This window comes from Leptodactylus fuscus, chromosome 9 (assembly GCF_031893055.1).
Source record: "Leptodactylus fuscus isolate aLepFus1 chromosome 9, aLepFus1.hap2, whole genome shotgun sequence".
In the NCBI taxonomy this organism is placed as follows: Eukaryota; Metazoa; Chordata; class Amphibia; order Anura; family Leptodactylidae; genus Leptodactylus; species Leptodactylus fuscus.
In genome coordinates this window covers 8,266,952-8,289,105 of record NC_134273.1, presented here as the reverse complement: position 1 = coordinate 8,289,105, position 22,154 = coordinate 8,266,952, and the positions used below count along the sequence as shown (strand labels likewise).

Genomic DNA, 22,154 nt, shown 5'->3' with positions numbered 1-22,154 from the left:
GTAGGATGAGAACATTGGCTGGGGGTCCATGAGCCGGAATGTCATGCTCATTGCTGGAGGGCATTATCCTTTTGGTGATAAAGGGTGACTCCAGTCTTACCAAGCGGTGGCATAGTGCTAGGAGATTGTATATGGGGGTCCGACCAATCCTGAGAATGGACGGGAGACTTTAGTTGGAAATGGGGGAATTCCTGCTCAGGGAAAGCCGAAACAGTCATGATGGAGTCCTGATAGCACTCATCTTAAAGGGGACCTTTCACGTCTCCATCAATCCCAACTCTTTGCATCCTTGAATATCCGCCTCTACACCGATTCAAGAGCCATTGGAAATTTTTCTCTAGCCCCCTCGGTTCCCAAGAAATCATTGCAGTAGTTTCAGCACCCAACATGCTATTTAGGATCTCTGTTGTCAGGTGGGCGGTCCTAGACCATCTGCTTTAACTGAGGACGGCCCACCTGACAATAAGCCTACACAGTATATTGGGCGCATAAAGTAAATGACTGCTCGGGAACGGTGGGGGCTAGAGAAAAACTTCCAACGGCTCTGAAATCGGCAGAGTGGCGACTATGCAAAGAGTTGGAGTTGGTAAAGGTCTGTTGGGGCAACCAATATCTGACAGGTAACTGGTACATACTGCTAAACATAGGGACTGTGTGTGCCGCCATCTTTTATCGTCTCATGTCGGCCTACCTGTTCTAGTATCTCCCGATCAGACAATCCTTTGCTGGAGATGAGCAGCGCCAGGCAGCCCCTTGTCCCATGGGCACCTTAATGGGCACCTCTCAATATAGGACTTGTAAAGTCATACTTTTATTGCCCCCCAACAACGGTTACAACCGTTTAGTCGCTTCCGTCAGCGCCGGTTTCTAAGCCGTCAGCTTATCAGTCCCAGCGCAGCTTAAGAGACAAAATGACTCTGACATATTTGGATTTTCGGCTGTTAATAATTCACCCTGACTAGCTATGATTTCTGCGAGGAGTCGGCAGAATGCAGCCGTGAGTGAAGGAGGACAGCTAATTACCCGCCAATCCACCTTGCCGCAGCGCGCTGGCGCAACTTTTATCTACGCAGGACAGCTGCACGCGAGCGTTTGAAGTGAAAATGTCACTCTTGGCTAATGCAGCCCGACTTACATCACTAATGATGTCTCATACTTTGAAGACGCGGCTCAAAAGCCTAATTAAAAATTCTAATTCCGTCTCCTAAGCACCGCTCGTTTGAACTGACTTTCCCACTTGGAGCCCATTCAAAAAAAAAAAAAAATTTTTATTTTTTTTATTTGTTACATGAAACTAAAAATGTCCAAGTGGAATTAAACAGAAAAAAAAAAAATTCGGCAACAGTCTATTGCTTTCACAGAGTCCCTCCGGAGGGTGTTGTGTTTGGAGCGAGCCCAGCAGACAATCGCCTTGCACACACGAGGACTCGCGAGCAGGAATCGCGCTGGATTTATTAATATAATGATGAGAATCTGCACAAGGAACTGCCCCGGGACACGGCCGGGCCAAAACCATTCCTATCCAGAGATGCCAGGCCATTATGTGACTCACAATGTGCCCGGTGTCTGCTGCGGAGGCAGACGGTATTTTTTTTTTCTAGGGAGAGTCTACTATCATGAAGTCAGGGCCTAGAGCTACAGACAAGCCCTTCCAAAAGAAACTGCAGACCTGTCAAACTAGGGGCAAATCCACACAGGACAGAAAGATGCCAATTTGTGCAGGAACAATCCGTGGATAAGATTTTGCAATTTTTCTGCGTGAATTTTAACATTTGCATCATGTCGATTTCCTCTGCGGATTTGACACCTTCCAACTTAGCAGGCTGCAAATCTGAAGCAGAACGTGAAGGAAACCCATGCAGAATTTGCAGTAGATTCTTGGGAAATATCGCACACCGTTGTGGATTTAGCCCCCAAAAAAAGAATTAAATGGGCTCATTGACTTGACCATATTTATAACAAAAATTTTACAGAATTTCTGGCCCACGATGACAAGCAAGGCCCCCGCGCTCGACACAGACAATATATAAAAATTTCAGACTGTAAGCAACAGACACGTGTAAATTTTATCATGCCATGTAAAATACCGCCAAACAATGCTTAGACAATACAGCCAATAAGTGTCCAAGTAAGAACGCTATACAATGCTTAAATAATAATAGTCAGGGCCACATAATACCGCCCAATATGTGCCCAAATATAAAATGGAAATCCTGTGTCCAAATAATACCGCCATACAAAGCCAAAATACTGTGATAAAGTTCTTAAAGGAAGTGATAAAACGGTGATAAGCTTGATGGAAGTGGACCACTCCAAAATGGGAGCCAAGCCGAACACCCCACTACATGAACACGATGATGAGTGGTGCGCTGCTCAGCGGCCCCCAGTGGTCAGACATCTGATTCTGGTACAATCACTGCCCCCTGGTGGTCGGGGGCAGTGAACACTTCCATGCGCTACTCCTTAGTTGCTTCAAAGGATCCACTTCTAGAGGGCACCTTACAAGATAGAGACCCTAGGCAACTACCTGGTCTGTCAAACCCTAAAACCGGAGACTGATGTACCCCCGAACAGGGTCACAGTCAAAAGCCCAGTCAATCCAGGGCACTGAATTTAGCACTACACCATTGAGGGCTATGTTTTTGCCTCATGAATGAGTCTTACAGAGCTGTATAAATACCCTAAGGGCACTTCTGTGCGGTAAGTGTAATATCAACATGACATGTCACCGGATAAACTCGTATTGTCAGTTTATCTGCTCCATTTCCATAACCATCAAAGACATTTACACAAAGCCATCCCTGCAAACTGGGAAATACAATGGCTCCAAACTGGTGAAACTACTGCTGCGGCAAACAAGATGGCTGCCCCCATAGTAGAGCGGGACCGGCCCCTTTAATGTGGCTGGAAGAGGAGGACAGTCAACAATTGTGATTCATTGTAGACAAGAATATTTCCATTCAATGACAGTGAGCAGAGATCCTGCACATGGTGAGGGATTGAAACAAAAAGTGTTACATTTGTATCAAAGGGTTCTGTATATTTACTAATTACTAATTTCTACACATTACATTGTATCTGAAGCTTCTATATTTAATAATATGAACATGTTACATTGTATCAGAGGGTTCTGTTTACGTTACATGTTACATTGTATCAGAGGGTTCTGTTTACTTGACATGTTACATTGTATCAGAGGGTTTGTTACATTGTATCAGAGGGTTCTGTTTACGTTACATGTTACATTGTAGCAGACGGTTCTACATAAATATTTACAAATATCATAATTGGATAAACCATCAGTTTCAGGTTACAAAATATCCAAAACATTCCTTATAAACATTCCCCCTCCCCATTCAGTTTAATTCCACCTATACGACAGACAAAAAGACAAGGGGGGGGGATTTTTGTTTGCTGGACAAAGGCAGATTGCAGGGGGGTGGTCAGCACAAGGGGGTGTGAAGAGGCAGGAGAGCTGACCACTTTCAAAGATAAAAGGCCATTTGGGGGCGACCCCCTGCCGGCTGCTTAGAAATGCAGAACTGCTAATCTCCAAAGCCTTTAAAACTTAATTGACTTCAGTGTTATATACAGATAGACACAGAGATACTGAACATATATACAGATAGACACAGAGATACAGATACTGAAGATATATACAGACAGGAATATACTGCTGAAACTGGCGATGTACTGCCCAGATATACAGACAGACATACTGCACAGATAGACATGGGTATACAGCTCCTTTATGTTACTTTTATTTTATACCTTGAGCAAATAAGATTATGGCTGCCAAGGCAGGGAAGAACGGCAGACACCGAGTGCTGGATATTATGTCATATTAGACACCGATAGCCGGAATACTGAATATTACACTGACTGCAAATTACTGGCCAGATGGCTGCAAGTCCACAGATCTTAGGTATTGTGTGTGTAAAGATCAACGAGAACACACGGTATGTATATTATATCCATCATAGCTGTATCTCATGTCAGATACAAAGATATAAGATAGAGAGATATAAGATACAACAAGAGAGACATCAGATACATCAAGAGATAGCAGTAATCTAATATAGAGGGAGAAGAAAGTGAGAGCGAAAAGGGGAAGAAGAGCAGAGGAGAAGAGAGAGCAGAGGAGAAGAGAGACAGAGAGCAGAGGAGAAGAGAGACAGAGAGCAGAGGAGAAGAGAGACAGAGAGCAGAGGAGAAGAGAGACAGAGAGCAGAGGAGAAGAGAGACAGAGAGCAGAGGAGAAGAGAGACAGAGAGCAGAGGAGAAGAGAGACAGAGAGCAGAGGAGAAGAGAGACAGAGAGCAGAGGAGAAGAGAGACAGAGAGCAGAGGAGAAGAGACACAGAGAGCAGAGGAGAAGAGACACAGAGTAGAGGAGAAGAGACACAGAGAGCAGAGGAGAAGAGACACAGAGTAGAGGAGAAGAGACACAGAGTAGAGGAGAAGAGAGATGCAGAGATGAGACAGAGAAGAGAGAGAGTGAGAAAATAAAGAGCTAGCTATCATATACACAGAGACAGACTCGGGTAATGTATGTTTGCTGTATCCCAGCCCTGCACATTTCTGACTTTCTAACCCATAAAACAAGGGCCGCACTATCAGGCGATCTTCTTATCTGTCACTGGGAGTAAATTCTTCCTTTACCAGATCAAAGGAAACACCAAAACCATCTGATAGGAGGGAACAACTAGACAAAGACTCTAAATAAGGTGCAGAGGATCCTTAATAATCCACCAAGACACCCCTAAGACATTCCGAAATCACAATCATGACTGGAAAAAAATACTAAATCCAATGAAAAAACCATAAAAGTGTATCCGATCTGATGAAGTGATCTTATAGCAATGAGTCCACGCATACACCTCAATGACATGTAGACACCCCCCCCCCACTCAAGATGGCGGCAGAGGGGCAGGTTGTATATGTATACACACAGCCATTGGCTAATACATAGCAGGGATAATGACGTCGATGCGGCGCATGCTTGGCCTCCAGGTACTGGCACTATAGGTATATACATGATGCATAAGTATATTATAAAGTAACCGGCGGCTGCAGAAACCACAGGCTAGAATGCTAAATGTGAATATCCAAGGTTATCTCCCCGCTAAGAAGCCTTGGCTGCCGCGCTCGCCATTGATCTCTAAATCTCTTTCACTTCCATCCCTATCCGCCTCGTGCGATGTGTTACAGATAAAGTGTAATGTGGAGCAGATGCAGGAAAGAAACAGAATATTTCATCAGGTCAGACAAGTGCAGCCCAAAAGCGTCATGTAACCTGGATCCAGAGCGGAATACTAAGCTCAGCCATGGGGGAGGGGGCGACGGTGCACCGGGTTTATTTTTATCCAATTTTCAAAATCACAAATCGTATCTATGGACAAAAGGAGGAATATAAAAAAAAAGCGAGAATCACAAAGTGCTGATGTATAAGATGGCAGATGGCACAAGCAGGGGACGACTGTATACGGGTGATAACACCGACCAAGGCAACTACAGGCACTACAACTCCCAGCACAATCTGTGGTTTACAACTGTTACAGAATTCTTTGGCAACTGCTATGTGTGATTCTTCACCACCACTCCCTGCATGCACTTGCAGCACCGTCACTAATACTCCCTGCATGCACTTGCAGCTCCGACACCAATACTCCCTGCATGCACTTGCAGCTCCGACACTAATACTCCCTGCATGCACTTGCAGCACCGTCACTAATACTCCCTGCATGAGCTTGCAGCTCCGACACCAATACTCCCTGCATGCACTTGCAGCACCGTCACTAATACTCCCTGCATGCACTTGCAGCTCCGACACCAATACTCCCTGCATGCACTTGCAGCACCGTCACTAATACTCCCTGCATGCACTTGCAGCTCCGACACCAATACTCCCTGCATGCACTTGCAGCACCGTCACGAATATTCCCTGCATGCACTTGCAGCACAGACAGTAATACTCCCTGCATGCACTTGCAGCGCCATCACTACCACTCCCTGCATGCGCTTGCAGCACAGTCACTACCACTCCCTGCATGCGCTTGCAGCACCGACACTACCACTCCCTGCATGCACTTGCAGCACCGACACTACCACTCCCTGCATGCGCTTGCAGCACCGTCAGCACTACTCCCTGCATGCACTTGCAGCACCGACACGAATATTCCCTGCATGCACTTGCAGCACAGACAGTAATACTCCCTGCATGCACTTGCAGCACCGACACTAATACTCCCTGCATGCACTTGCAACACCGACACTAATACTCCCTGCATGCACTTGCAACACCGACACTAATACTCCCTGCATGCGTTTGCAACACCGACACTAATACTCCCTGCATGCGTTTGCAGCACCGACACTAATACTCCCTGCATGCGTTTGCAGCACCGACACTAATACTCCCTGCATGCACTTGCAGCACCGTCAGCACCGACACTAATACTCCTTGCGTGCACTTGCAGCACAGACACTAATAATCCCTGCATGCACTTGCAACACCGACACTAATACTCCCTGCATGCACTTGCAACACCGTCAGCCCCACTCCCTGCATGCACTTGCAACACCTTCAGCACCACTACCTGCATGCACTTGCAGCACCGACACTAATACTCCCTGCATGCACTTGCAGCGCCATCACTACAACCCCCAGCTTGCACCTTCAGCACTGTCACTACAACCTCCAAAAATGCTCCTTAGGTCTTAACCTGTAGCACACCAGCTGTTGTGGCACTACAAACCCCAGAATACCCAAACAACTACAGGTATAATCTGAAGCTCTACAACAGCTGCTGTACTACAACTCCCAGTATGTCTAGTATGTGCAGATATTGGTCTAGTCTTCCTTATACGGCTATATATACCTGCTGCATCTGATGCCTCGCTATATACAACACAGATCAATGCATAAAGATTTGCAAGAGGTTCTGCAGCAGCTGCATTATAACAAATTAAACAAATAGATGTGACTAAACTGTATAGCATCACACAATGACAAAGCAGCAAAAATGTGTATTTTTTTTGGGGTGGGGGATCTTTCTCTCGTCAGCGGCTCGTAATGTGACAACAATCCCAAATGGCTGCAGTTTATAGCGCCATCTGACAACTTTCACCCAAAGCTGCACCAAACTGCAACTTTAACCCTAGAATCAGGCTGAGCAGTGCGACAACTGTGACATAAAGCGCAGACCACCAGCCTGTGTCATCAGATACACGTCACACGGATGACGGACAGAGACGTCACTGGATGTATCCGATCAGGTCTGTATCACAGCCGCAGCGATTATCACAATGAGAGCTCAGGATCAGACAGAAGTAACCACAGCAGATACGGGGGAGACAAACCCCCCGAAATTCAGGAGAAGATACCATGGAACAAGTATAAAACACATTGTATATACTGTATTAATATATCAGATACTGCACACTGTATATCCTACAGCTCCACCTGCACCCAAAGTGAACCCCCCACCCTGTGCTCTGCACCCCCTAACAGTCTGTGCACCCTTCATATACAGCAAAATATACACTCTTGTGCATTCCTATATACTGTACTCTGCACACCCTTCATATACACCCAAAATACCCATCTTGTGCACCCCATACACCCTGTGCACTGCTCACCCATATACTATAAAGAAGAAAATGCACCCACAATACAATGCCAGTGTACCCCCTATATACTGTGCCCCTTTTACATACACTACATGATGAGCCCTCCATATACCTCATATTGTACCCCTGGTATACCCTGTGCTGTGCCCCTCATACACCCCATACTGTGCCCCCATACACACAGTACTGTACCCCTGCATACCCCGCACTGTGCCCCCCCCATATATAGTGCTGTCCCCCCATACATCCCCTGCTGTACCCCCCATATACCCCACACTGTGCCCCCCATATAAAGTGCTGTCCCCCCATACACCCCCTGCTGTCCCCCCATACTCCCCCTGCTGTCCCTCCCCATACACCCCGTTGTACCCCCCACATATAGTGCTGTCCCCCCATGCACCCCCGCTGTCCCCCCATACTCCCCCTGCTGTCCCTCCCCATACACCCCCTGTTGTACCCCCCACATATAGTGTTGTCCCCCCATGCACCCCCTGCTGTCCCCCCATACTCCCCCTGCTGTCCCTCCCCATACACCCCCTGTTGTACCCCCCACATATAGTGCTGTCCCCCCATGCACACCCTGTCGCACCCCCGCTCACCTGCATGGTTCGCACCCCCAGCTCCTCGTCCGCCAGTCTCTTCATGTGTCCGGCCAGTAGCTGCGCCTCGTCCAGGATGGAGACGTCCGGCTCGGTCCGGGCAGGTGTCCAGAGAACGGCGGCCACAGAGCCCAGGACGAGCAGGCAGCGAGCCGCACTCCCCCCCGGCCCCATCCTCCGAGCTCCGGGGCTGCTCCAAACTTCTCAGCGCTCTCAGCCCAAAGTTCCCAGCGGCGGCGGCCGGGAGCCCGGATAGGGCATCAAAGCCTCGGGGGCCCGGGGACCGCGCTCTACTGCCGGGGAACTCACAGCGGGGATCCCGGGGACCTCGTACGCTCCAGATCTGACGGAGTCCCGGAGAAAGTGCGAGCTGAGGCGGAGGGAGGAGGCGGGGAAATCACGGCCCGACACTGAGGAGGAGGACGGAGGGAAAACGGGGAGAAGACTGCCCCCTGCCGGGGGACCACGGGACTACACCCGGCACATAGAGGGGGGTACAGGGGGCCGGAGGGGGAGAAGGAGGGGGGTACAGGGGGCAGGAGAGGGAGATACAGAGGGCAGGAGGGGGAGAGAAAGAGGGGGATACAGGGGGCCGGAGGGGGAGAAGGAGGGGTACACAGGGGGCCGGAGGGGGGTACAGGGGGCTGGAGGGGGAGAGAAAGAGAGGGATACAGGGGGCCGGAGGGGGATACAGGGGGCAGGAGGGGGAGAGAAAGAGGGGGATACAGGGGGCAGGAGGGGGAGAGAAAGAGGGGGATACAGGGGGCAGGAGGGGGAGAGAAAGAGGGGGGTACAGGGGGCCGGAGGGAGAGAGAAAGAGGGGGATACAGGGGGCCGGAGGGGGAGAGAAAGAGGGGGAGAAGGAGGGGGAGAGAAAGAGGGGAGTACAGGGGGCCGGAGGGGGAGAGAAAGAGGGGGGTACAGGGGGCCGGAGGGGGAGAGAAAGAGGGGGAGAAGGAGGGGGAGAGAAAGAGGGGAGTACAGGGGGCCAGAGGGGGAGAGAAAGAGGGGGATACAGGGGGCCGGAGGGGGAGAGAAAGAGGGGGAGAAGGAGGGGGAGAGAAAGAAGGGAGTACAGGGGGCCGGAGGGGGAGAGAAAGAGGGGGATACAGGGGGCCGGAGGGGGAGAGAAAGAGGGGGAGAAGGAGGGGGAGAGAAAGAAGGGAGTACAGGGGGCCGGAGGGGGAGAGAAAGAGGGGGATACAGGGGGCAGGAGGGGGAGAGAAAGAGGGGGGTACAGGGGGCCGGAGGGAGAGAGAAAGAGGGGGATACAGGGGGCCGGAGGGGGAGAGAAAGAGGGGGAGAAGGAGGGGGAGAGAAAGAGGGGAGTACAGGGGGCCGGAGGGGGAGAGAAAGAGGGGGAGAAGGAGGGGGAGAGAAAGAAGGGAGTACAGGGGGCCGGAGGGGGAGAGAAAGAGGGGGATACAGGGGGCCGGAGGGGGAGAGAAAGAGGGGGAGAAGGAGGGGGAGAGAAAGAGGGGAGTACAGGGGGCCGGAGGGGGAGAGAAAGAGGGGGATACAGGGGGCCGGAGGGGGAGAGAAAGAGGGGGAGAAGGAGGGGGAGAGAAAGAAGGGAGTACAGGGGGCCGGAGGGGGAGAGAAAGAGGGGAGTACAGGGGGCCGGAGGGGGAGAGAAAGAGGGGGAGAAGGAGGGGGAGAGAAAGAGGGGGATACAGGGGGGAGAGAAAGAGGGGGATACAGGGGGCAGGAGGGGGAGAGAAAGAGGGGAATACAGGGAGCCGGAGGGGGAGAGAAAGAGGGGGATACAGGGGGCAGGAGGGGGAGAGAAAGAGGGGGGTACAGGGGGCAGGAGGGAGAGAGAAAGAGGGGGATACAGGGGGCCGGAGGGGGAGAGAAAGAGGGGGATACAGGGGGCCGGAGGGGGAGAGAAAGAGGGGAGTACAGGGGGCAGGAGGGGGAGAGAAAGAGGGGGATACAGGGGGGAGAGAAAGAGGGGGATACAGGGGGCAGGAGGGGGAAAGAAAGAGGGGGATACAGGGGGCCGGAGGGGGAGAGAAAGAGGGGAGTACAGGGGGCGGGAGGGGGGTACAGAGGGAAGGAGGGGGGTACAGGGGGAGAAGGAGGGGGAGAGAAAGAGGGGGATACAGGGGGCAGGAGGGGGAAAGAAAGAGGGGGATACAGGGGCCGGAGCGGGAGAAGGAGGGGTACACAGGGGGCGGGAGGGGGAAAGGAAGAGGGGGATACAGGGGGCCGGAGGGGTACACAGGGGGCGAGAGAGGAAGAAGGAGGGGTACACAGGGGGCGAGAGAGGAAGAAGGAGGGGTACACAGGGGGCAGGAGAGGGATACAGGGGGCAGGAGAGGGAGAGAAAGAGGGGGTTACAGGGGGCCGGAGGCAGGGTCGGACTGGGGTGTCTAGGGCCCACCAGTGGAATTGTTTCTAGGGGCCCACTGCCAGGACCCTGCAGATCAGCGGCGGTACCAAGACACGACGACTAAAGGTAATAACATGTCGGGAGCCATGCTGCTCACCCACTATACCATGTGCACTACCTAAATCTACTGTCATACCTTGTATGGCAAGTGAACAGCGCGGCTCCTAGAAATGTTACCATTCCCTGTAGCTGCTTGGTCCTGGAAAAGGCTGATCTGCAGAGGTCCTGGCTGTTGTATCATCGCAGATGTAATATTGATGGCGTATCCTAAGGACAGACCATCAATATTAGAATGATGAATAAATCCTTTTGGGCTAGTTCACAAGGAGATACATGAACTCCGCGTGTAAACATTCGGTCGCAGACACCAGGCATCCCGTTGTGGCATTCCGCTCCGGATTAGACCCAAATGAATAGGCCGGAGTCTCACGCTGCGGATGCTGAGACTGACTCAGCCACGGAATCCGCGGCAAGATAGGGCAGCTCGCTTCTTTTTTCCGCTACTAGCTAGCGAGCGTCTCCCATTGAAGTCATTGGGAGCCATTTTTGGCAGTGGACTTTGATGCGGATTCTGCCTCAAAATCTGCTGCCAACTTCCCCGTGTGAACGAGCCCTTAAAGTGCTTGTCCAGGAATTGGAACTCATGTCCCGGGCGGGAAGTGTAAAATCAAAAACAAATAAATAAAAAAGCATACTCACCTGTCCCCGGCGCTCCGTTGTCCGCCGCCAGTGTCCATTCGGTCTCGTGTTGGCACCTCCTTGCTGGGAGTCCTGCACCTCATGTGATCGCTCAGACTAGTTAGGTAAAGAATTTCCAGAAATGAGACCAAACAGACAGAGGCGGGGACAGTGGGGGGGCTGGGGACAGGTATACACCTCCCTGGCGGCCACCACAGTGATCACTCCAGTTTATAGACAACCTTTTTTAAGGGGATGTCTGGACCAAATATTTTATGGCCACTTCATTGGTCTCCCCCAATACAGTGGTCTCTTCACTGGTCCCCCATAATGTACGGGGTACAGTGATGGGGCCATTATACTGTGTGGGAGCAGTGATGGGGTAACATCCTGTGCGGAAGGGGGTTGTTAAACTGTGTGGGGCATATTAAAGGGGTTGTGCAGGGTTAATCTTTCTTATGGCCTATGCTCAGTATAGGCCATAAATACCTCAAACCTCACATTGCAGAAACACAACGTCTGCGGCTACTACAGAAAAAGAAATATGTTTTACGAAACCAGCAAAGTGAATGAAATGTAATCAGATTGACCTGGTATTGGGGAATACAGTTACAGGGAGAAATTGGGAGTATTATAAAGGGGTGCACAATGGGGGGACAGAAGGGGAAGATAAAGGAAGGGAAGGAGGACACTGGGATGTAATGGGCGGTATTACATAGGGGATAGAGGTGTCAGTGATAACATATGAAGAGTTCGGGGTGTCAATGAGATATAATACCAGGATTATCTGCAGCTGTATAGCGGGTCCATATATATATATATATATATATATATATATATACTGTATATATATATTTATATTATATGTCACGGCCACATCCCACTCATGTTATCACGCCATCCCTCACATCGTGCCCAGGCTGTGCCCGCCTCTGCCTCGCCATCCTTCGTGTTATGCAGATTTCCTTGAATTATTTCTCAGCTCATGTATTTTTAAACCATGTCTTCTTTCTTCTGTGTTATTTGTAGTGAGATCACATTTTCTGCTCCTCGGCTCGGCATCCTCAGCCTGAACTCGCCGACTCCGTCATCTCTGTGGAGAATTTCACAGAACTTGCTGCTGGCGAACGGAATACAAGAGGTTGGTGGAAATCCATGGCGGGCTGGTATATACACGCTATAACATTCTCGTATACTTTGTGTTTATATTGCTCACCACTTTTTAGGCCTTCGCTTGCTGTCAGTGAATGGAAACATTGTTGTTTATGTACAGACAAAAAAAAACTTCTCAGGCCCTATTCACATCTGCATACGGGTTTCCATATGGGGAGCCCACCGAACAGAAACCTTCAGTGACATAAAACCCACACTTCAGAGTCTCAGTATATCCTACATGATTAATCTTAACCCCTCCTACCACCCCACCTCCTTCATGTGATAGGTTTCTCCCTCTCATTTCGTAGATGCAGGTGACAGCAGTATGAAGCTGCATCTCATTGGATACACTGCAGTTTCTGCACACTGCACTCACAGATAGTACAGACATGTCATGTAAGTGAGTAGGAAGCCATAAAAATCTGCATCTAAAAAAAAAATACACTGGAGGTTCTGCAAACAGCACTGACGTATTATAGACAGGAAGCAGGAGTCCATGGAGAGCAGTGTAAAGGTGCATCTCAATGGATACATTAGAGTTTCTACACACATCAACCACAGATAGTATAGTTTTATTAGCAGGAGACAGTATAAGGGATCCGACTACTTGCTTTCAGTCCCCTGACTGGGACCATATGGTAAGGGGAGCTTTTTGAGATCCCCGTGGTGCTGTTCCTGTGGGGTGGTGTGGATCAGAGCCTGGGGCTTAGCTTGGCAGCGGACTACTTGGTTGCTCTCCCTCTGGGTGCTGTGTTGCACCTAGTAGCATAGGGACCCACTATATAGAGGTATTGCTGTGAAGTGGGTAGTGGGCTTATACACCTTGATCAGTATGTATACCAAGAATCTCATGTTCATTTTTGTAGATTTTGTGGAGAAGCATTCAATCAAAGTATAATATTGGAATGTGCAGTCCACATATGGTTTTTTTTCTCAAAAATGTTATGCTAGTTATGTCAGTATAGGCAGGCAGACAGTCATGGAAGAGTGGTGTGAAGCTGCATTTCACTGAAATACACTGGAGAGTCTGTTCACAGCACTCACAGATAGTATAGACATGCAAAATGAGTGGAGGGATTGCTGTGTGAAGTTGCTTCTCATAGATAGAAACTATGCAAACAGCACTCACAGGTAGTATAGACAGTCAGTGTGAGTCAGGGGGAGAACAGTGTGAAGTTGCATCTCATTTAAATACACTGGAGAGTCTGCACAGAGCACTCACAGATAATATAGATTGGCCGTCTGAGTCAAGGAAGAGCAGTGTATAGCTGCATCTAATGGAAATACACTGGAGATCCTGCACACAGCACTCACAAATAGTATAGGCACATATTACTATACAGTAACCTCCAATGGTTCTTTTGAGCCAATCTCTGGTCAGTAAAGATGGGGGTGACCTAAGGAGTAATGCTGGTCTGGGTCATGTCCTCTGCTGGTCTTCTCACCTCATCTCATGGGGGTCTCCAAACGAAATTAGGCAAAAAATTAGGCAAAACCTCAGCCCAGCCTCAACCTCAGCCCAGCCCCGGCTGTATAACCTACTAGGTGACTCCAAGCTCAGAAACGTCCGATGGATTGAAAGTTTATGCAGCTGAAAAGTCTCTGAACTGTGTGAAGAGCAACGATGAGGTCAGAGAGAATCATTCCTGGCAAGTCAAGTTTAATCTTAGAACGACCGTGATCCTCGCAGCCAAAGTCTTCAAGATAAAACTTCAGAGTAGACGCTCGGCAGCTGTTCTCTAAGGAGATGATAATATCAAGATATCTGACATTAAGACGAACAAGTTACATGGAAAAATCCCCAAGCCCGGGTTTCCATATCCTCAGACCCGCCATTTACCCCTGGTCTTGGCTCCTCTTGGTTCCAGTTTCCATAGAGTAACATGATGCTCACTACCCAGGGTCACCATTAGGGGGCACAAACTGAATCAAGATGTATAAAGTTCACAATGAGCCCTGTATTGAGCCAAGGAGCTAATGACAATGGACTCTTTACAGCAGCAGTAAAGCAAATTCCTGTAATGGATGTGTACCTGTTGTGGCGACATCTTCTGGACAGTATCAGGACTGCAGTCATGCAATCTCATAAAATCCTAAAATAAAAAGTACCTGAAATTAATTCTTAGTGTTCTTATGACTGTCTCAAGAAAGTAGCACTGCAGGGTAAAGCATGGAGGAAGGAAAATAACCAAAGGTAGATTTCAGACCATCTTAGGCTGCGAATGACTATACGGGGTCACCAATGTGCCCATAAGGGGCTGAGATAAAAAGGACCAGACACTGAAGACAATCTATATAAGAAGTAAATATAAACCACATGTAGAAATGTAAATATCAGTGGTGATGATAATACTACATGATGTGGGTGTTACGGCAGGAACATGTCTGATTAAACCTCTGTGTATAGAAGACAAGTCACTGTCTAGTTCATAGGGAGTGTCTGATGAGTGAGACGTTCGTAGCTGGAGGACATGATCCGCACCAACACATGAACTGCTATCCAATCCAGAAATTCATGCCAGTCTCATCATGTATTCTGGACAGATCAGTGACAGACGCGGCACATGGCAAGAATTTATTTTACTGCCAGATCTTGTCTATAATCCATCTGTATCAATTATCTATCTATCTATCTATCTATCTATCTATCTATCTATCTATCTATCTATCTAACTATGTTGTATCTATTTACATATAAATCTCTCATCTATCTGTCATGTATCTAATCTCTCTCTTAGTCTCATTGATATCATTGATCTTTCTACCTATTACATTCTTTATCCTAAGAAAAATCCTGTATTATACTCCAGAGCTGCGCTCACTATTCTGCTGGTACAGTCACTGTGTACATACATTACATTACTTATCCTGTATTATACTCCAGAGCTGCGCTCACTATTCTGCTGGTGCAGTCACTGTGTACATACATTACATTACTTATCCTGTATTATACTCCAGAGCTGCGCTCACTATTCTGCTGGTACAGTCACTGTGTACATACATTACATTACTTATCCTGTATTATACTCCAGAGCTGCACTCACTATTCTGCTGGTGCAGTCACTGTGTACATACATTACATTACTTATCCTGTATTATACTCCAGAGCTGCACTCACTATTCTGCTGGTACAGTCACTGTGTACATACATTACATTACTTATCCTGTATTATACTCCAGAGCTGCGCTCACTATTCTGCTGGTGCAGTCACTGTGTACATACATTACATTACTTATCCTGTATTATACTCCAGAGCTGCGCTCACTATTCTGCTGGTGCAGTCACTGTGTACATACATTACATTACTTATCCTGTATTATACTCCAGAGCTGCGCTCACTATTCTGCTGGTGCAGTCACTGCGTACATACATTACATTACTTATCCTGTATTATACTCCAGAGCTGCGCTCACTATTCTGCTGGTGCAGTCACTGTGTACATACATTACATTACTTATCCTGTATTATACTCCAGAGCTGCGCTCACTATTCTGCTGGTGCAGTCACTGTGTACATACATTACTTATCCTGTATTATACCCCAGAGCTGTGCTCACTATTCTGCTGGTGCAGTCACTGTGTACATACATTACATTACTTATCCTGTATTATACTCCAGAGCTGCGCTCACTATTCTGCTGGTGCAGTCACTGTGTACATACATTACATTACTTATCCTGTATTATACTCCAGAGCTGCGCTCACTATTCTGCTGGTGCAGTCACTGCGTACATACATTACATTACTTATCCTGTATTATACTCCAGAGCTGCGCTCACTATTCTGCTGGTGCAGTCACTGTGTACATACATTACATTACTTATCCTGTATTATACTCCAGAGCTGCGCTCACTATTCTGCTGGTGCAGTCACTGTGTACATACATTACTTATCCTGTATTATACCCCAGAGCTGTGCTCACTATTCTGCTGGTACAGTCACTGTGTACATACATTACATTACTTATCCTGTATTATACTCCAGAGCTGCGCTCACTATTCTGCTGGTGCAGTCACTGTGTACATACATTACATTACTTATCCTGTATTATACTCCAGAGCTGTGCTCACTATTCTGCTGATGCAGTCACTGTGTACATACATTACATTACTTATCCTGTATTACACTCCAGAGCTGTGCTCACTATTCTGCTGGTACAGTCACTGTGTACATACATTACATTACTTATCCTATATTATACTCCAGAGCTGCGCTCACTATTCTGCTGGTACAGTCACTGTGTACATACATTACTTATCCTGTATTATACTCCAGAGCTGCGCTCACTATTCTGCTGGTACAGTCACTGTATACATACATTACATTACTTATCCTGTATTATACTCCAGAGCTGCGCTCACTATTCTGCTGGTACAGTCACTGTGTACATACATTACATTACTTATCCTGTATTATACTCCAGAGCTGCGCTCACTATTCTGCTGGTACAGTCACTGTGTACATACATTACATTACTTATCCTGTATTATACTCCAGAGCTGCGCTCACTATTCTGCTGGTACAGTCACTGTGTACATACATTACTTATCCTGTATTATACTCCAGAGCTGCGCTCACTATTCTGCTGGTACAGTCACTGTATACATACATTACATTACTTATCCTGTATTATACTCCAGAGCTGCGCTCACTATTCTGCTGGTGCAGTCACTGTGTACATACATTACATTACTTATCCTGTATTATACTCCAGAGCTGCGCTCACTATTCTGCTGGTACAGTCACTGTGTACATACATTACTTATCCTGTATTATACTCCAGAGCTGCGCTCACTATTCTGCTGGTACAGTCACTGTATACATACATTACATTACTTATCCTGTATTATACTCCAGAGCTGCGCTCACTATTCTGCTGGTACAGTCACTGTATACATACATTACATTACTTATCCTGTATTATACTCCAGAGCTGCGCTCACTATTCTGCTGGTGCAGTCACTGTGTACATACATTACATTACTTATCCTGTATTATACTCCAGAGCTGCGCTCACTATTCTGCTGGTGCAGTCACTGTGTACATACATTACATTACTTATCCTGTATTATACTCCAGAGCTGCGCTCACTATTCTGCTGGTACAGTCACTATGTATATTAGTGTGTACTTGTAGTGAGTGCAGCTCTGAAGTATAATACAGGATTTATCTTTCCCCCTTCCACACTCACTGTCAACCTATTTCTGCATCTCTAAGTGTGCCATTCAGGAGCTTGGGAAAGCTGGGTTACAACAACACATTGACAGTAAAGGACTTTTGATTGCAGATAGAAATGCCAAATCTGCAAACAAATAAAGAAAACCAAGTTGGTAAAAAAAAAAAAAATTATTGAGTGAGAGAATAAAGCGTGAGCCGCAGCGGACTAATTGAATGGCAGGCAGATATCAGATCTTTGTAGATCGCACCCAGGAGCGGCGGTGTATTCAGCTGGGGAGATCTCTGTGATAGACAGAACACAATGAAACGCAACCAGCAGAGAAGTGAAGCAGGGGACATCTCCCACCACATGACAGCCTGACGTGACAGCTCTAATGACGGCTTCTAACGACCAAAATAATTAATGAATGCAGCCCAGGTATTAAATTTACATCCTACGCGGTCTGTCGGGACTCGCTGTGCAAGCGGCAATGAAAGTTTGTTGAGTTGCCGCCACTTTCATCATCGCTGCAAAAATAATGTTGATTTGAGTTGTCAGTTTTACGGTGACATTATGTGTAGAATAAACCTGAATCCTCAATTATAACAAATGCGCAACGTTCGGAGAGAAACCGCTGGAAACTTCTAGACGACAAGTGAATTATTTACAAATTGGAATATAGAAGAAGCAAAAATGTGATTTGTGTTTTTGGGGAAGAAGCCCAGGAAATATCAGCAAAGAGTATATGACTATATACAGGGAGGTGTATAACTTCTACTGGCTGTATATATATGATTATATACAGGAGATACCCAGGTTATAGCGGCTGTACATATATAATTATATACAGTATATACCCAGGTTATACCGGCTGTACATATATAATTATATACAGTATATACCCAGGTTATACCGGCTGTACATATATAATTATATACAGTATATACCCAGGTTATACCGGCTGTACATATAAAATTATATACAGTATATACCCAGGTTATAGCGGCTGTACATATAGAATTATATACAGTATATACCTAGGTTATACCGGCTGTACATATAGAATTATATACAGTATATACCCAGGCTATACCGGCTGTACATATATAATTATATACAGTATATACCCAGGTTATACCGGCTGTACATATAAAATTATATACAGTATATACCCAGGTTATAGCGGCTGTACATATAGAATTATATACAGTATATACCTAGGTTATACCGGCTGTACATATAGAATTATATACAGTATATACCCAGGTTATACCGGCTGTACATATATAATTATATTCAGTATATACCCAGGTTATACCGGCTGTACATATATAATTATATACAGTATATACCCAGGTTATACCAGCTGTACATATATATCATATACAGTATATACCCAGGTTATACCGGCTGTACATATATAATTATATACAGTATATACCCAGGTTATACCGGCATGCTCCATATCACTATGTGGTTGTGTCCTGTGGTTTGGTACAATTCACATTCTCCTTATTTGGGGGATTTATATGTATTTTATCGCCACAGCCTGATTTTCCTCCCACTGAGTATCAGATGTGACCTCTGCTGAGTCTCCGCTCCCGATTCTGGAGATTATTTGCATTCATTGTCTGTTGCGTTCCCCCCCCCCCCAGTATTGTACCTATTGTTGCCCGAATCGCCCTCCTCCTCCCCCGCTCTGTAACATCTGAATATAGTTTAGTGGAACCCGATCCGGCTTTCCTGTTGGGCAGACGCCAGGAGATCGCATCATCAAGTCATTCAGCTCCGATTTACAGAAACTCCTCCGAAATGTCTCCCTGTACTACACAATGAGGGGTCCATGATGAGAGTGGTAGTGAGACCTCGTACAGGGGACAAAGAGTAGGCCATTGTCTTTAGACATATCAATACCAGGGGAGTGCATGGATAGGACATGGCCCCACTGCAAAGGTGGGCCTGGGGGCCCTACTAGTGCTGGGTCATGCCATCACTTACAACATATATATATATATATTTGCTTCAAACTTCTTCCCCCTAGATATATTGCTCTTCCTACGTTCATAATAGATCTTTATAGTGCTCAGTTTTTCTGATATAGAGCCCCAAATCCTCTGCATGGACATAAATGATTACATACTGGCTGCCACTAGGGGGAGCTTTCTGTATACATCAGTTGCTCTGAACCTTATGATCGTACAGTCTGCCGGAACCTAATAAAGTGGGACTCTGCCACTCTGGTGGGCTCTTGGTGTCTGTGTATTTATCTACATTCCTGGATGGCAAAAATTCCCCCAAAAATCAGCTGCTGGCCGGGGATGCCGTGCTCAAGGGATTGTCTGCTCCTTTAAGATGGTTCCAGGATTCTGCCTCATAACTATCATGTAAATACCTAATTTCCCAAAATGTCGAAAAAGGAAAAAATGTTCAATCCAGTGACATGTGATAGAAATTATATTCTTCTTGTAAAAGGAATTTTGTTATTTTCTGCGGTTAAAATTCCACCCAAAAATAAATAATGTGAATGAAAAAAGTAATAAAATGTGGAAAACGTGAGAACACAATGAACACGGGCAAAATGTGCGGCCCCGGCATCATGGGTGACTACTATTAGAGACACATGTGGGATTACATAGTGGTTTGTGACTAGGAGCTGTAGTATACGGGGAGAAGAAACTGACTAGAGAGATCCAAACTAGAACAGGGCAAGAAACATCTGTCAAGACAGCACGTCTACATATATAATACATACATGACATTACTTATCCTGCATTACACTCCAGAGCTGCGCTCACTATTCTGCTGGTGCAGTCACTGTGTACATACATTACATTACTTATCCTGTATTATACTCCAGAGCTGTGCTCACTATTCTGCTGGTACAGTCACTGTGTACATACATTACATTACTTATCCTGTATTATACTCCAGAGCTGCGCTCACTATTCTGCTGGTACAGTCACTGTGTACATACATTACATTACTTATCCTGTATTATACTCCAGAGCTGCGCTCACTATTCTGCTGGTGCAGTCACTGTGTACATACATTACATTACTTATCCTGTATTATACCCCAGAGCTGCGCTCACTATTCTGCTGGTACAGTCACTGTGTACATACATTACATTACTTATCCTGTATTATACTCCAGAGCTGCGCTCACTATTCTGCTGGTGCAGTCACTGTGTACATACATTACATTACTTATCCTGTATTATACTCCAGAGCTGCGCTCACTATTCTGCTGGTGCAGTCACTGTGTACATACATTACATTACTTATCCTGTATTATACTCCAGAGCTGCGCTCACTATTCTGCTGGTACAGTCACTGTGTACATACATGACATTACTTATCCTGCATTACACTCCAGAGCTGCGCTCACTATTCTGCTGGTACAGTCACTGTGTACATACATTACATTACTTATCCTGTATTATACTCCAGAGCTGCGCTCACTATTCTGCTGGTACAGTCACTGTGTACATACATTACATTACTTATCCTGTATTATACTCCAGAGCTGCACTCACTATTCTGCTGGTACAGTCACTGTGAACATACATTACATTACTTATCCTGTATTATACTCCAGAGCTGCGCTCACTATTCTGCTGGTACAGTCACTGTGTACATACATGACATTACTTATCCTGCATTACACTCCAGAGCTGCGCTCACTATTCTGCTGGTACAGTCACTGTGTACATACATGACATTACTTATCCTGTATTATACTCCAGAGCTGCGCTCACTATTCTGCTGGTGCAGTCACTGTGTACATACATTACATTACTTTTCCTGTATTATACTCCAGAGCTGCGCTCACTATTCTGCTGGTGCAGTCACTGTGTACATACATTACATTACTTATCCTGTATTATACTCCAGAGCTGCGCTCACTATTCTGCTGGTACAGTCACTGTGTACATACATTACATTACTTATCCTGTATTATACCCCAGAGCTGCGCTCACTATTCTGCTGGTACAGTCACTGTGTACATACATTACATTACTTATCCTGTATTATACTCCAGAGCTGCGCTCACTATTCTGCTGGTGCAGTCACTGTGTACATACATTACATTACTTATCCTGTATTATACCCCAGAGCTGCGCTCACTATTCTGCTGGTACAGTCACTGTGTACATACATTACATTACTTATCCTGTATTATACTCCAGAGCTGCGCTCACTATTCTGCTGGTGCAGTCACTGTGTACATACATTACATTACTTATCCTGTATTATACCCCAGAGCTGCGCTCACTATTCTGCTGGTGCAGTCACTGTGTACATACATTACATTACTTATCCTGTATTATAATCCAGAGCTGCGCTCACTATTCTGCTGGTACAGTCACTGTGTACATACATTACATTACTTTTCCTGTATTATACTCCAGAGCTGCGCTCACTATTCTGCTGGTGCAGTCACTGTGTACATACATTACATTACTTATCCTGTATTATACCCCAGAGCTGCGCTCACTATTCTGCTGGTACAGTCACTGTGTACATACATTACATTAC

General features: G+C 46.6%; 1 protein-coding gene across 1 annotated transcript in view; it reads right to left on the bottom strand.

Annotated features, from left to right (window-relative positions):
- The window catches only part of CACHD1 (cache domain containing 1), a 95,025-nt gene extending 86,453 nt beyond the window's left edge, over positions 1-8,572 (bottom strand). The window contains exon 1 of the mRNA XM_075287938.1: positions 8,231-8,572. Within this exon, the coding sequence (XP_075144039.1) occupies positions 8,231-8,404 (174 nt within the window). The 5' untranslated portion in view covers positions 8,405-8,572. The remainder of the gene's footprint in view (positions 1-8,230) is intronic.
- Between the last annotated feature and the right edge of the window lie 13,582 nt (positions 8,573-22,154).